Genomic DNA, 17098 nt, shown 5'->3' with positions numbered 1-17098 from the left:
CTGTACCCTAGAGAACTTCTACTAGGTTACACACCACCCATATCTCTTCTCTTCTGCCAGGTATAAGCAGTTTACAGACATCCTAAGCCCAGCGGAGCTAGAAGAGATCAACAGAGAACGTTTGATAAAGGAGAAAGCCTTCGCCCTGCTCCAAAATCGTGAAGATGAACTAGAGAAGATCCGGAATGGGCAGCTATCCTCACAGAAGAAACCCAAGTCAACGGCCAAGACGAAGAAAGTGGCCTTTAAACAGTACATGAAGATGTTTTATGACAAGCCTAGGCTTACTGTAAGTTTTTGATAAGTAATGAATGCTGTCAGGTATGGTAGTGCATATCATTAAGTAAAAATGCAAAAAAGTGCATAAAAAGCAGCTTGACTATTGTGATGTTGATATGATTTTATACTGCTGACATTCTGTTGAATTGGTGCTTTTGCCATTGCTTTAAATAGAACTTATGGTGCATGTGTCTGTAGAAACTGTTTCATAATTGCCAAATCTATACAACAGCTACTACATTGTGTTTTAATTGATATGACTCTGAAATGGTATTACCCTCGTTAATTTCCTACTTTGTTTAACAGAAGAATATATTGAATCCAAGTTCATGTTCCTTTATTTGTTCAGGGATATCATGTGTGTTTAAAATCAATTAAATGCAATTTGGACTAATAGTTATGTATTTTTATATCAGAGTGGTTCAGCATCATATTAAGAATACAAGCGACTTGCCTTGACCATAACATGACTTTATGAAGCAAAATATATACTTCAATATACTGTTTGCCACAGATCCCGAAAGATGATCTCTACTCAGAGGACAGAGTGAAGGACGCATTGAAGGAGCCAGAAGAACCAGGTACTGTAACTCTACCTAGAATATTGAAAGCAATTGTACCACTGCAAACATGAATGGGTCTTTTTGTAAATATGATGCAAGTGGAAAATTTGTTGTCATTATGTTAATGAAGCGGTAAATGGCCGAGCCCTTGTGGTGACATGTTTAGTAAGTGTAATTATTTTTTTGTCCACCAGTTACTTTCCCTGTGTTACTGAGAATTACTTCCCTTGCAGTGAGGGAGCCTTTTGAGTGTTTCTTTGCTGTAGTAACACACTTTCATTCTTTCTTCAATCACTGTTGTTACTCCTTTGCTAATCAGATTTATTTCCCATTGCAGAGAAAGTGGAGTACGTGCCTGAAAAGGAACCAATCGGGTTTTTCCCGCCAGTGTCAGAGGTGAAGAAGCCCAAGCTGGCGGAAGATTCACCACTGAAGGCTGCTTACCCAATCAGGTATGCGCCCTAGGTTAACGGTCATAGTGCTCCCAAATAAAAACTTGCCCTCACTTCCGCATCAGAGGTTGGTACAGGAGATAATTTTATGGCTGCTCTACATAATGTTGACTAATTTTTAGTTATGATCATGATGATTCAAAACATGATTCAACTCCTGAATTATGTATCATATTTTACAAATGTGTAAGATAAATCATTTGCTAAGTCATTGGGAATGAAGAGAAGCATCATAAAATGTTGTATCAAATAACTGCTTTGTAACAAGTAGTAAGCATGTACCGCCTCCCTGCAGGGCTGATGGTTTTGTCCCGAACTCTATATTGATGAAGCTGTTATGGCCGTCGGTGGACAAGAACCGTCTGCAGAAACGCAAGACCGAGGAGTGGAAATTGCCGTCGTTCTCTGCTGAGCAGATGGCAGCCATCAACAAGGTCAAACAGGTAGGCAGGGAAGGTTTTATTGCTTTTATTTTTGTTCAGATACTTTTTTACAGGATATTTTTTCTTTTGAAAGACCTCATCAGGGCTCAAGCTAGATTTTGACTTACAAGAGAAGATGGACACAAAATATAAAGAAATTTCTATCCAATCAGGATTTGTTTAATACTCTGTATATAATACAACTCCCTCTGCTCCAAATCGAGAGAAGTTTGAAAGTTGAGCTCTTCTTCCCAGTCTTACTCTAGCTTGCCCCTCACTGAAGAAGTTTCATTAAATAGTCTTAGTTAATTTGTTGAGGATTTGTTGAGTTTGATTTTGTTGTTGACTGTTATTTCAAAATGTAAGATATCATCGAAATGTGTTATAAAGTGTAATAATAAGAGTATTTTTATTTATAAATTTGCATGTTTGTTATTATCCAACATGGTATCATAAATGTGATATGCATGTTTGGTTGTAAGTATATTTATTTATGCAACAGATCTACCATTTTGTTCTTGCATGCTTTATTATGGAATTATTTCAACATTATTTCTTATAAATGTATACAAGGACAAATCATGTATTTAAATTATTTAAAGGTAGAAATTCTAGATAAAAAAAACGTTGAACATCATATATTTCTAAACATTTATAGGATGGAAACTAAAGGACATTAGTTACATAAACCCCAAAAACATACGGCTTATTTCTATTAATGTGTGTTTAACAAATCAAGAGACAGCTTTCTGCTTAAATATGTATGTGAAAATCTAAAATAAAGCTGCTTACTAGTACTAATTCAACTTTTTCCTGCAAATTTCATTGAAAAAATAGATAACAAAATTTGGTTTTGTGGTCTGTAAATCACACACTCATTTTAAACATGTTATAACAAACAAATACTAAATATGTAAACATAAAGGAGCGGGAAGCAGAGGAGAGAAGAGCAGCCAATTTGAACGTAGATAAATGGCCGTCCCTGGACAGCTGGCATGTAAAATCAGGGACTCCTGGCTCTAAGCCAGGTTCCAGTCATAGAAGTGGCTCAAAACTCACTTCCGCGTCTGTGGTCAGTACAGGGAATACAACTCCACTTCATTCATGTAGACTAGTTCTTAGTCATTTCCTATATTTCTGTTAATGATTGGTGTATTTTTCAGGGTCTTACTAATTATATTATGACCTATTTACAGCCTGGAGTTGGTCTATTTAATAGCTCTTATCTTGTTTTAGTCTAAGTCGTGTATTTCATGACTTAAAATTACGTTTTGAAAATGTATATTACTTCATTTTTGTTTCATGTATTCTCTTATGCTGGTTTTTCTAGCTAACAATAATGACAATAATCAAAGCTGGTAAGAGGAAGTTCAGTAGTAAATTGTTAACAGCTGATGGTTATTTGCAATGATGCGGTCATCTAGCTGTTCATTCCTGTGGAATTTAGCAGTCTATTAAAGGGAGACAATCTAAACTTCACTTCTTGACATTCAAATGATATAATGCTTCAATCTTATCATGACAGCCCTCCATAATTACATACCTTGTTAAACAAAAGAATATATCAAATTCAAGTCCACATGCATTTGTTTGTCCAGGGTTATCATGTGACCAGTAAATCTTTCCATTCATTGTGTTAAAACAATTTATCCTTGTTGAAAATATAGTATGATCTCCAGAAGTATCCCCTGCAGTCATCCCATCACTAACTTCACATATACACAGCACATGAATGAGGCCATTATATATATATATATATACAAAGATGGATGAACGACATAACGATTTATATGGTAAATTCATGCATTGATTGAACAATAAAATCAAGCTGCTCTGGAGTCTACTTTGCATAAACAAAACATGAAACATGTATATAATTGGTTATGTTCCCAAGCTGGTTGCAGAATAAGTCCTATCCGCAGAAAGGGTAAATTAGCTAAAAAAACCTTGTTCAACTGTTTATGGCCATTTATATATGGAGATGTTTGTTCCCTGAAGGAAAGGGATCGTAGAGAAGCTATGGAGGAGAAACGCAGGGCAAGTCAAATCGTGGTAAAAAATATCCAATACATGGTAGGTAATGTGAAGTCTCCATCACTCGCCGTGTGTATCCAGAATTGTACTTAATAGTTCTAGAAATCTTGCTCTTTGGTTGTAATGATTATTCAGTAAGGTTTGCAAAATTGTTCTGAATGATTTGTTTGTTTAAAAAGTAATTGGGGGAGACTATTTATTTAAAAAAAAAATGCAAGGTTTATATTACAAAGGGATATGCAACTTTTGTTATTAAAATGGAAAGAGCAAGATAGCTTCAGGCATAATAATATACTGTTTATTTTAGATTGCAAATTTTGAACTGCCACATTGTTGTTTTGTTGAAACTGCACCTCTAGTCCAACTGTTCAAGTTTCTACTAATCTGTTACTGTAGTTTCAGCTAGTTTTCCAAAATTATGCCTCATGTTACTTTTTATATCTATAATATACTTTACTATGCCTTGTTCAGTGATATTAGTTGTTTTATTATTGTATTCTGTCTGATATACCATCTGAATTGGTTTATTCTATATACGGTAATTCTGACATTGTCAACAAAAATGTGGAAGATTCCGCCATTATGTTTTTTTCAAGAATTTTGAATCTGAAGCAGGTCATAATGCAGCTATTTTTTTATATCAAATTTAGTTCCGCACATTCGTCATGATATTTTTTTTAAATCTGATCAGCAGCCATTTGTATAAAACCTGGATGAGTTAATGTCCGCAGGTTATCTTTCCGTTGGTTTGCATATTTAAAAAAATTGAATGGTAAATATCAACCAATCAATGAACTTTTTGGCTGATTTTGACCAAACCATAAAATTAACCAGAATCAGCTGCACTTGACCAAGGAATGTGATTTTCTCCTGGACAGGACCCATTTTCACTGACGATGTCACAATTATAATTCTACGATTAGTAGAATATGTTTAAAATACAAATTATATTTGAATTCCGATTTCGTTAAAAAAATAGTTTCGTGAACATTTAAGTATTTCTTCAAAAGTGGTTTTATACTTCGGAACCATGCTTTTCAAAACTTGAGTTTGAACATTTTCTACCTATGTATTTTGATCCTTAATTCTAATTCTTATGGTTCTCATTTTATCTAAATCTAACTCCCCCCCTCCACCTAAGCTTACCACACTCTAAATCAAGTGATTTAAAAGCTTAAACATCTAATGAAACGGGCTCAAGGTCGTTGAGTATTGTATAACTTTTATAATATAAACCTATTAGTCCTTTCTATGATTGTGCTAGCTTTTCATGAAAATGTAAAATATAAATGAATATATATTATCGTTAATAACTGTCTGACCTGAGTAAGGTTAAAAATCCATTGTAGTAAGGTTTGTACATGATAACAATTTAGAACTGTTTTAGATATTAAATGCAAAATATTTTTTCTGTGTGTGTTTTTTTTTGCATTTGTCAGAACTTATTGACATCTGCTGCTGACACTAATTATGTAAAATGTTCTATCAATGTCCCAATTTCTTTGTCGATGTGAAAAATCAACCAGTTACATGTCTAATGTTTCATATACTCTGCCTAACTAAGTGTTCACTCACTCCATCATGGCCACAATGGTTGACAATGTTTGTGTTTATATTTCACAGCGGGGCAAGTCAGGGGAGGGCGAGGCCCTGGATGAGGAGGAGGAAGGTGAGTTGTTATTCAATATTTATGTGAAAAGCTACAGAAACAAGCTCAGTAGCAAAAAGTTTAAACATACACCCCGTTTAATGGTACTGGGTAAACGCCAAAGACATAGAACATAAAATCACAAACAAGAAACATGGAAGAACAGCACAAAACTCCACAAACAGCACAGTGCATACATACTATATATAAAAAACTAGGTACGTTTATCAAGGATTGTTAGGTACTGCCTTGGAACGGTCACCAAAATGTAAATTTACTGGGGGTTTAAACTAACTTGCTCATATTATACAAGGAGATACCATAGTTTTGCAGTAAATTTTAGCTAGTCCCTTTGTCAATGAAATAATTTGAGGTAATATCATAGAAATGGTGTCCTCGCCAATGTCAATGTTGTCTCAGAGCAAAAGCCCTTACCTTGGCCATGATAATTATATTCAAATGAAATTGAGTACACATATTTCCAGATACAATACATATATGTATCTCAAGGCAGATAGCTTGGTCTTAATAATTGACAAGCTTATGGCGTCAATATTTAGATCATCATCAATCTGTCCATACATAATTTGATCGCAGTGTTAAAACATAAATGAAATAATTTAAAATCCTTTTAATTGCATTGCTTCAAAACAGCTGTCTGTCTGCCATTTAAAAGGGCACTTTTAAAATCATTTGTTTGATGGCTTATTTTTGGCAAGACCAATCTCATAATTCCACTTTTCGTTTGAATCGTCTATTTTTTAATCCTCTTGTTAACGTCTATCCACCAGGTTTTGATGACCGTATCCTGGACATGGACTGGGGCGAGGATGAGGAGGAGGAGAAGGTTCGGGACTCACCCAACATCTTCGACGAGCGACCCAAGAGCTCCCTCAAAGAGAAGAGCAAGCTATCTGAGGCGGAGAAACCCAAGAACAAGTTTGCAGACATCATGGCTAAACCTCCTACACCTAAGGTTTGTGATTTTCAGTCAATAATTACAAATTTCTCGAATGACTTTGGCCCCCATTTCTCGAATGACTTTGGCCCCCATTTCTCGAATGTAATTAAGCGTAACAAGCTTAGGAAGCTTATTTCATAAAGCGAAATTTCTTAATTAATAATTATTTTACTGAATAAAAGTTAGTTTGCAAATATTTTCATGAAGAAAAGTCTTGCATGTTAACATTACAAAACATATACTTAAAAGGTGAGCTTTGCTTAAGGGACTTTCGAGAAATTGGGCGTATTAAAATTGAAATCTGTGTAAAATTATGAATATTTTTATATTGCCCTTTGCCCCAACTTATATTGCCTTTAACACCTTACAAACAAAAAAGACATCTACCCTTGTTAGGTTATGTGATATCATTACCCTTGTTAGGTTATGTGGTACAATTACCCTTGTTAGGTTATGTGGTACAATTACCCTTGTTAGGTTATGTGATACAATTACCCTTGTTAGGTTATGTGATATCATTACCCTTGTTAGGTTATGTGATATCATTACCCTTGTTAGGTTATGTGATATCATTACCCTTGTTAGGTTATGTGATATCATTACCCTTGTTAGGTTATGTGATACAATTACCCTTGTTAGGTTATGTGGTACAATTACCCTTGTTAGGTTATGTGATACAATTACCCTTGTTAGGTTATGTGATACAATTACCCTTGTTAGGTTATGTGGTACAATTACCCTTGTTAGGTTATGTGATACAATTACCCTTGTTAGGTTATGTGATACAATTACCCTTGTTAGGTTATGTGATATCATTACCCTTGTTAGGTTATGTGATACAATTACCCTTGTTAGGTTATGTGATATCATTACCCTTGTTAGGTTATGTGATATCATTACCCTTGTTAGGTTATGTGATACAATTACCCTTGTTAGGTTATGTGGTACAATTACCCTTGTTAGGTTATGTGATACAATTACCCTTGTTAGGTTATGTGATACAATTACCCTTGTTAGGTTATGTGATACAATTACCCTTGTTAGGTTATGTGATATCATTACCCTTGTTAGGTTATGTGATACAATTACCCTTGTTAGGTTATGTGATATCATTACCCTTGTTAGGTTATGTGATACAATTACCCTTGTTAGGTTATGTGATACCATTACCCTTGTTAGGTTATGTGATACAATTACCCTTGTTAGGTTATGTGGTACAATTACCCTTGTTAGGTTATGTGATACAATTACCCTTGTTAGGTTATGTGATACAATTACCCTTGTTAGGTTATGTGATATCATTACCCTTGTTAGGTTATGTGATACAATTACCCTTGTTAGGTTATGTGATATCATTACCCTTGTTAGGTTATGTGATACAATTACCCTTGTTAGGTTATGTGATACAATTACCCTTGTTAGGTTATGTGATACAATTACCCTTGTTAGGTTATGTGATACAATTACCCTTGTTAGGTTATGTGGTACAATTACCCTTGTTAGGTTATGTGATACAATTACCCTTGTTAGGTTATGTGATACAATTACCCTTGTTAGGTTATGTGATACCATTACCCTTGTTAGGTTATGTGATATCATTACCCTTGTTAGGTTATGTGATACAATTACCTTTTTTGTTTAGGAGGAAGAAGAGGAGCCACCCAAAGCCATTGAGAAGCAGGCCACCCTTGATTCTGTCAAATCGTCTGAGGGCAAAGCACCCTCCACACCAGGGGAGGTGAAGCCCATGAAGCCCATAAAGAAACTTGTATCCCGGCCCCCACCTCCGCTCAAACCCAAATCCCCACCCCCTGTTCAGACCATACCATCTCCAGATGTGTCTAAGCAGACGAGGAAGGCTCGTAGTCCATCGCCGATGCCGGTTACCACGGAGAAACCTACCACACCACGCCCACCCACACCTCTTCCGGGGTTTATCACACAGTTCAAGGGGGTTGAGTGGTTTGACAAGTTCTTCTCTAATGAATCGGTGAGTTGTCAATAGCTATCATTTTCCTTAAGAATATAATACAATATATCCTGTAATTGATACTCAAAGACTATATTCGGGGTTAAAAATTTAACAAGACAAATATGTCTTAGTTGGTCAAGAAGGTGGATTATGTATGCAGGATGCCAATTATAGAGGCCATACTCTTTATTCATACATGCATGTTTACAGGCGATAGTGAAGCCTTGGTCCCTGGAGAACATTGTGTCCCAGCTGATGAAGCTGGTCAAGACGGTGGAGTATGTTTACAAGACGCCCATAATAGAGGCCATACTTATACTGCACGCCCAGGACGAGTTCTCAGAGAATGTTGCACACATTGTCATCAAGGTGGGGACTTCACTTGACATAATATTCTCAACCTTTGTATCTTACGATTAGGTTTTCAAATCTTACTATTCTTGGTAGTACTGAGATCCAACTTCTGTCCGTTTTCATCATAATTAAGAATATCTTAAGGGGAAAATGGTTGGAAGACGTGAGTTAGTGTCCTTTATTGCGTTGTTTCAGCATTTAATAAACATTAGATCTCCTAGTTCATATTTCACTACAGCATTATCCAATAAACATACATAGACCATACAAAAAGAGCGCATTGATTCCTTTGAAATGGACTTAATTTTCATGATCAAATAAAGAGATATGAATCAAAGTTGTGGTTAAAGCTGCACTCTCACAGATAGAACGTTTTGACTTTTTTTATTTTTCTCTATGAACCAGCCATTTTTTTGCGAAAATGCATGAAATCCAGTTACATAAGACTGCTGACAAAAAATTAGATCGCAGATTTTTATATTCAAGTTCAAAATTTGGTGTTTTATTCATTTTTCTTAAACCGTTAGTAACAGTTTAAGCCATTAAACAAATTTTCGAATGGAAATATGAATATCTGCGATCTGATATTCTTTTCAGCAATATTTTATCATTGGTTTGCAGATATTTACGCAAAAATTTGCTCTTTCTAAGACAAAAAATAAAAAAAGTTGTAAAAACGGTATAACTGTGAGAGTGCTGCTGTAAAACAAACATATAACTTACAAGTTTTGTGAACCTAACACATGAATGTAATCCCCAGGGCATGTCCGTGGTGTTAAACCACCAGAAAGACTACCCCACCTGTATGTTAGAGGAGCAGCGGGCATTCATTCTAACGTGCCTCCGCGCCCTGCACAAACTCACAACCGTGCCAGACAAAGAGTTTGTCAGCGAGCTTCTCGTGCAGTTCCTAGACGGGGATAAACAAGTCAGGTACGCTATGGCTTATAGTGAGTGTCTGATGGGTTCTGATACTCCTTTATATGAGTTTTGGATGCCTGGTTACCCTATATCATGTTTATGTCTAGAGGAAGGATATGTAAATACGGTACCTTACAAAAAAATCTTTTTAGATCATTAAAATAGTCACTTTAGTCCTATTTCTGTTGAATTTGAAGCCTGCAAAGCATGGCAGACACAAGGAGTCATAAGTTTTACTGTGTAGACTTTGTCAGGGTCACACTTCCTAATCAGTTAACTTTTGACAAGAATTGTTGTAGAGGCTTCAAACTTGGTATACACATTGGTCATGGTCAGTAGATGACTTCTATTGTCATCAACAACATAAGAGTTACATGTATCTTACCAGAAATATGCTAGGTGCTGCCGACGCATCTGATAAATTATATTCTAGTTTTACATTTAAGTTGGCAGAAAGTTACATTTTTTCAGATAATAGCAGGATTATATGTCATTTTCTGTATATCCTTAAATGCTTATTTTCTTGATCTTGGATGAATAAACATCACATAGGCCATGTATAGGCCAAGTTTGTGCATCCTTACCAATTGCTGCATTTACGTTTCATGGTTTTATAAAGCCGTATGTAGTAAATGACATCAAGTTTGTGAGTCTGCATTTGATGTTATTGTCATTTCCTAAGGAACAGTGGCTTCTATGAATGAGCTTACATGTTTTTTAGTATTAAGAGATATTAGTTGTGTGATTTTTAATGACCACATGTGAAAGCCTAAAGTACATATACATTCCTTGTTTCCCACACAGACAACTTGTGAACACAATTATCCAGTCTGAAGATCCAGCACGAGAACTCTCCATGGGAGCTAGACCCATTTTCCCTTCAATTGTAACACTGAACTGTTCTGTACCAGAAACCTGGTGAACACCATCTTCCGTTCTGCAGGCCTAACAAGGAGCTAGACCCATTTTCCCTTCATTTGTAACATTGAACTGTTCTGTTCCCCACAGAGACCTGGTGAACACCATTTTCCAGTCTGCAGGCCTTCAGGACCAGCATAAGTACCTGCCCCGGGAGCTTGACTCTTGGGATATCTGGAACGTGGAGGAAGACGACCGTAAGGCGGACCTCCGCAAGATGTGCCACCAGTGGCTCGACAGGTACATTGGACCATGGTCTAAACAATGATCACAATTATATTTGCAACCTATATTTATTCAACATGGCTTAAGCAGGATTGTGCTGAATGCGCTGGTCAGCGAATGAATTCGGCTTTTGTTGAAATTTATTGTCTGTAGAAGCAACAATGAAAAATAAGTAGTTACCGTAGCCAGTATCCAACCTTCTTCTACCTACTCTGTAGTAGCAAATGAAGTTCTACCTTTGTAATTTATGTCTCCACAGATCTCAGTGTGTGTATACCACGTTATAAATTGCGTCATAAATGCTACGTCGGAGGACAACATTGTGCTTCAAATGAAGACTTTAAACAAAGATCACTTCACTATATCTTCACAATTTTAAAAGAAACATAGCACAGTCTACGCCACTTACAGAGCCCCGCCTTCGGTCTTTTACCAGAGTTTGAATTAGATTTTAGTTTCTTAAAACTCTTCGACAAACCTTTTCACCAAACGGCTGTCTGACGTAGCACTGCCCAAACATTATTTTGGAAACAGGTTTGTCGAAGTGTTTGATGAAACTAATCACCTTATCAAATGCCGGAAGTAAAACAAAGTCGGGGCTCTTTAAGCGGCATACACTGCCCTTTGTTTCATTTAAAATGGTGTAGTAAAAGAAAAGTTATTTTTGTTTTAAGTCTTCAGTTTGAGCAAAATGTTGCCTTCCTATGCAGCATATATGATGTCATTTATCACGTTGTATACACACACTGGATCTGGGGTAAAAGCATAATAGTTTTAATTAACACTAAACAAACAAGTATAAAGAACCTTTTCGCTACCACATTTGTCTACCTAATAAGGTCAAAGGTTGATTAGGATAATGTCTGCTACTTCGTCACAGATTATGATGTTCTCATAGAGCTGGGGGCCGCTTTAATATGGAATTTTAGTCCTTAAAAACTTTAATGTGTGTAAAGGTCACAAATGACCACAAATTGATATTTTTCAACTCTGTGTGTTTTTTATACTGGCTTATGTTCAATTCAATCAATTATGTAGAAAATTAATGATGATAAGTTCAATTTCTGAATTAAATCAACTAAGATCCCTATTAAAACGGCTTCATGGTGAGTATTTTCAGTTGACCAAGCACAAACGATAATTTCATATATGAAACTCTGAGATTTGTGGAAAAGAATTATATTCTGTGTCAAATAATCCATCATTTTTAATTGTTGCTCTGGTGCAAATTTGTTTATCAAACGATATGAAACAGTCGCACAAAAGGAGTTGTAACAACTGGAATGACTTGATAATATACCATACCCCACAGATGGATGACAACGTACAAGTTACACATGGAGGACGCCATAGAGCGGATGAAGAAAGGCCAGAACATTCATGGCCGGATGAACCGTGATCAGTTCAGTAAATCCAGCAGCTCACAAAACCGTGGGATACTCCGTAGATCTGTGGTATGGGGTTTGATTAAACCATTTTTGTTAAGAGTAAGTTGAAGATTATGCAAAGAACATCCATGGAAGAATAAGGTTATTAGAGTTAACGCTATGAAACAAGACGGCTACATTACTAGAATTTTATTTATAAATAATGTCAGATTTTTGAAATATACACATGGATGGCTGTAATCATGAGGTAAAAATTGCATGAGTTAGATATTTAGTGATCTAAAAATTATAATGAAAAATCTTTCTATTATACCTTGTATCCATGCAATTTAAACTTCTTAAGTTATTTTTTCAATAGTATTTTTACTAATATTTTATGATAAGTTATACAATAATAAATAATGATTTCAAATTTCGCCCAAAAATATTATTCCTTATCTTTCCTAAAAGTTAATTTATCTAAATTTCCTCCTAACCCATTGCAGGGAATCAGTACAGACCAGGAGACTGTGACCACGTTGGATGACGGTACAAAGAAAGGTGTTACAGTGACGTTTGACCGACCCCCGGATCCAGCCCTCATCGAGAATGCGACATATGTGGACGCAGTGAACTTCTTCTGTGACATGATGATGGAGAAGGAGTTAGAGACAATAAAGGCCCCAGGAAAACGTCTGCCAGGCTCCAAAGAGAACGTTGTACAAGCGAAAAACACCGTGCTGGTCTTGCCGAAAATACCACAGTAAGTGATGGATTAACTCTGATAAAACAATGTAGCAGTATGGTGATGGGTAATATAAACAAAAGTCCTACAAAAAAGATGGTATGTTATAGTGAAAAAGATTATATTATTTCACATTTTGACCCATTTCCATTGCCAACCTATTACATTATTAATATTATTCTAATACAAATCTCATTTTTCATTGAATTTAAATTACTGGTCATTATTCTCTTTATGCTGATGCTGCAGTATGTACTATAGTCTCAATATGGGCTAGTGAGGAATCAATGTCAGTCATAGATGATGTTGACTGTTTGAAGCTCGAACTTTATCTATTTTTTTCATAATTGTTTTTAGCTCCACTGGCCGAAGGCCATGGAGCTTATGTCGTCACAGATTGTCCGTCGTGAGTGCGTGCGTGCGTGCGTGCGTGCGTGCGTGCGTAAACTTTTACTTTAAACGACATCTCCTCTGAAACTGATAAGCGGATTTTGACAAAACTTCACAGGAATGTTCCTTTGGTGGTCCTTTACCAAAATTGCTCAAATGGTTCCGGTCCATTGCACAATATGGCCGCCAGAGCTAAAAATAGCAAAATCTTTAAACGACATCTCCTCTGAAACGGTTCGGCAGATTTTGATGAAACTTGACAGTAATGTTCCTTGGGTGGTCCTTTATTAAAATTGCTCAAATGGTTCTGGTCCATTGCACAATATGGCCGCCAGAGCTAAAAATAGCAAAATCTTTAAACGACATCTCCTCTGAAACGGTTCGGCAGATTTTGATGAAACTTGACAGTAATGTTCCTTGGGTGGTCCTTTATTAAAATTGCTCAAATGGTTCTGGTCCATTGCACAATATGGCCGCCACAGCTAAAAATAGCAAAATCTTTAAACGACATCTCCTCTGAAACAGATAGGCAGATTTTGATGAAACTTGACAGAATTGTTCCTTGGGTGGTCCTTAACCAAAATTGCTCAAATGGTTCCGGTCCGCTGCACAACATGGCTGCCAGGGCAAAAAAATAGAAAAACCTTTAAAGAACATCTTCTCAGAAACCGATGATCAGATTTTGATGAAACTTAACAGAAATGTTCCTTGGATGGTCCTTTATCAAATTTGCTTCAATGGTTTCGGTCCACTGCACAAGATGGCCCCCAGAGGTAAAAATAGAAAAACCTTTAAACGACTTCTCCTCAGAAACCGATGATCGTATTGCAATGAAACTTGACAGAAATGTTACTTGGGTAGTCCTTAACCAAAATAGCCCAAACAGTTCTGGTCTGCTGCACAACATGGGCACCAGAGCTAAGAATAGAAAAAAACGTTAAACTACATCTTCTCAGAAACCGATTATCAGATTTTGATGAAACTTTACATAAATGTTCATCGGGATGCCCTTTAACCAAAATTGCCCAAATGGTTCCGGTCCGCTGCACAACATGGCTGCGAGAGTTAAAAATAGAAAAACCTTTAAGGACTTCTCGTCCGCAGTCTTCACGAAAAACATTTTAACCTACTAGCCAGTTGGACTAGCATAATGGCATATTTTACTAGTCCGAATGACAATCTAGTAGTCCGACTATTTTGCCACATTATAAAACTGTATGCTTGAGGTAAATACCTATTTCAATTGAGCAGCTTGCAGTTTGAGTAAACATTTCTTTATTATGATGCTCATGCAGTGATAGGGAGTGACATCCTTCTGTTGGGAATAGTGCTCCTTGTTTTTCAGAACCTATGGGTACTATGTAAAAACAAAAGGCATCTTGCTTGAATAGACTGTAATAATATCAACATGGTTAGAAAAGAAATGCCATGCTTTAATAGCTTTGATTACATTTTACTACTGAATTACCTCCCTTTAATAGAAAAAAAAATAATGTCTTAATTTTTCACGTATAGCATCTTTAAATAATTTTTAAACAATAATAATTTATGAGTAAACATATAAGCATAAATGTCTCACAAAAAGATCAATTTAAAAACCTTACATTTATACATAGGAAAGTATATATAGACTGAACATTAATTTTCGTTTAAGTGACATTCTGAAAGTTTATGAAACAGCTATTTTTATTAACTTAAATGGCCGAAAAGTGTAAGTGAAACACCAAGTCGATTCTATCTCGTCAGTTCTTGTTCAAGTTAGATATTTGCTTCATAATCTATTCAGATTAAATGTTAACTGATGATCAGATTTTGATGAAACTTGACAGAAATGTTCCTTGGGTGGTCATTAACCAAAATTTGTTAAATGGTTCCAGTCCACTGCACACCATGGCTGCCAGAGCTAAAAAATAAAAAAAAACTTTATACGACTTGTCGTCGAAACCGATGACCTTTTTTCGATAAAACTTGACAGAAATGTTTGTTTGGTGCTCCTTTACTCAAATTGCCCAAATCATTTCGGTCCACTGCACAACATGGCAGCCAGAGCTATTAAAGTAAAATTTTTTTTTAAATAACTTCTCCTCAAAAATTGATGATTGTATTTCTATGAAACTTGACGAAAATGTTCGTTAGGTGGTCTTTGCTTGAACCTTTTGGCCAGTGGAGCACAGGCACTGATGTGCCTCTTGTTTATGTATTACAGGAAGCCGAGCCTGGTTCGCCTGGGTGAGACTCACACCAGCCAATGTCGACCTCACCGCGAGACCAACCTTCATGTCGGTACGTACACCATTATGATATATATCAAGATTGCTAGGACAAAAACAGCCTTACATTTTGAAGCACTCTTTATTTACCCATGTATATACCCATAAAAAAATGCGAGCAGTAAATATCACAAATTAGTTTGGCCATATTCCATTTCGTGCAATACAGCTGTATTCAGATTTGCTAACATCACATCATACCAGCTATCATAACACAGAAAACTGCCATAGAAGGAAATATTATAATTGAATATTATAATATACCCTACTCTTTCTGACATATACTAGTATGTATTACAGTGTTTAATATTAGAGTGAAAAAAAGAGTTGATTAGAGGAGAGGAGATCCAGCATCTGGATGTTTAGGAATAGTATGACAAGATGCTACTGACTATCAGCCTGTTTAGTACAGAGGTTCTTCATGTACATTTAAAAAGTATCATTTCTGTTTTGCAGCTTATTTAATTGATTAAAAATCAAATTTTCTTTCCAGATTACCGTTACCCGGCAATGAATGCGAGGGGTTATCCTCCTATGCCAGGGGAGATAAGTGGTTTTGTGAACAGCATCAACCTCCCTATGAAGCCTCTTATGTTGAACCCGTTCCCAAATGTACTGGACCAGTTTGATGCAAGATTCCGGGAACCAGTACTGATAACGCTTAAATCTTCCCAGAAATATTTTATACCGTCTCAGTCCATGGTACCTCAGGATGCAATAGCAGCTGCAATGTGATTGGTTAAAATTTGTGTGATTTAATAAAGTCTGTGATTGGCTGATTATTTTCAGCAAAAGTGTTGAAAGTTATAAGGGACTAGTTATAAACTCATGAGCATGCATAGGCCATGTAATAAGAACAGTTGACATAATCAATCATGCTACCTACTGATTATTCAGAGCATGATTTGCATTTAATTTTTACGTGCCTTTAAACTTAAATACAAACTGCTGATTTGTAAAAAAATATTTTATACAATTCTTGAATTGCCAGGATTTGCTAACTTTACAATTTTTAAATGTTTTAAGTATCTGTGATACCTTTTACTTTGCAAGATCTATTTTGTTTGTATAAATTTGCTTTTCTACACCTGCATGTTATTTCATTGTTATTGTTTTCACTGTATTTGAATTATTGTCCAAAATAAAAAGAAGTAAATTGTTGTGAAATATTACACTTGTTTTTGTAATTCCACGTGTCTTCAGCAATTATAACTTGAAAGTCAGTTTGTATTTCACTGATGAATAGTGATGTATACCTACGACACCATCTTATTTTCTGTTTATCATTGGGATATGTAACTCAAAACCTTGCTTTCTGTAGAAGTATCTGGGTATTTAGCTTTAGAAACTATTTTTATATGCCTTCTTTTGCAAAAATGGGCACTAGGGTTAAAAGAATATAAATTGTTAATTTTGGTGGTACGTATAAAAACACAAGGACAGTTTGACCAAAGACCATGAGCTTGAGCTAGATGACTCCTTCATGGTTTTTGAGTAAGACAGCCAAAGGTCAACAGTGTGTGTATACCACATGTTAAATTACGTCATACATGCTACATCGGAAGGCAACAATTTGC

The 17098-nt window shown here is 35.9% G+C and overlaps 1 protein-coding gene across 7 annotated transcripts in view; it reads left to right on the top strand.

The window, feature by feature from the left end:
* The window catches only part of LOC128243253 (uncharacterized), a 34943-nt gene extending 18250 nt beyond the window's left edge, over window positions 1–16693 (top strand). For 5 of the 7 annotated variants that reach the window (XM_052960897.1, XM_052960893.1, XM_052960895.1 and 2 more), the window contains 15 exons: window positions 61–289; window positions 794–860; window positions 1180–1294; window positions 1590–1737; window positions 2642–2788; window positions 5374–5419; window positions 6190–6374; window positions 8002–8349; window positions 8542–8700; window positions 9446–9618; window positions 10615–10764; window positions 12062–12203; window positions 12623–12879; window positions 15458–15534; window positions 16015–16693. In XM_052960897.1, coding sequence (XP_052816857.1) covers window positions 61–289; window positions 794–860; window positions 1180–1294; window positions 1590–1737; window positions 2642–2788; window positions 5374–5419; window positions 6190–6374; window positions 8002–8349; window positions 8542–8700; window positions 9446–9618; window positions 10615–10764; window positions 12062–12203; window positions 12623–12879; window positions 15458–15534; window positions 16015–16256 — 2485 coding nt within the window. In that variant the 3' untranslated portion in view covers window positions 16257–16693. Of the gene's footprint in view, window positions 1–60; window positions 290–793; window positions 861–1179; window positions 1295–1589; window positions 1738–2641; window positions 2789–3714; window positions 3790–5373; window positions 5420–6189; window positions 6375–8001; window positions 8350–8541; window positions 8701–9445; window positions 9619–10614; window positions 10765–12061; window positions 12204–12622; window positions 12880–15457; window positions 15535–16014 lie in introns of all 7 variants that reach the window. The other 2 variants (XM_052960898.1, XM_052960899.1) reach the window with 2 other exon arrangements.
* Window positions 16694–17098: the final 405 nt, after the last annotated feature.

This window comes from Mya arenaria, chromosome 8, assembly GCF_026914265.1.
Source record: "Mya arenaria isolate MELC-2E11 chromosome 8, ASM2691426v1".
NCBI lineage: Eukaryota > Metazoa > Mollusca > Bivalvia > Myida > Myidae > Mya > Mya arenaria.
This window is presented reverse-complemented; position numbering and strand designations above follow the sequence as displayed.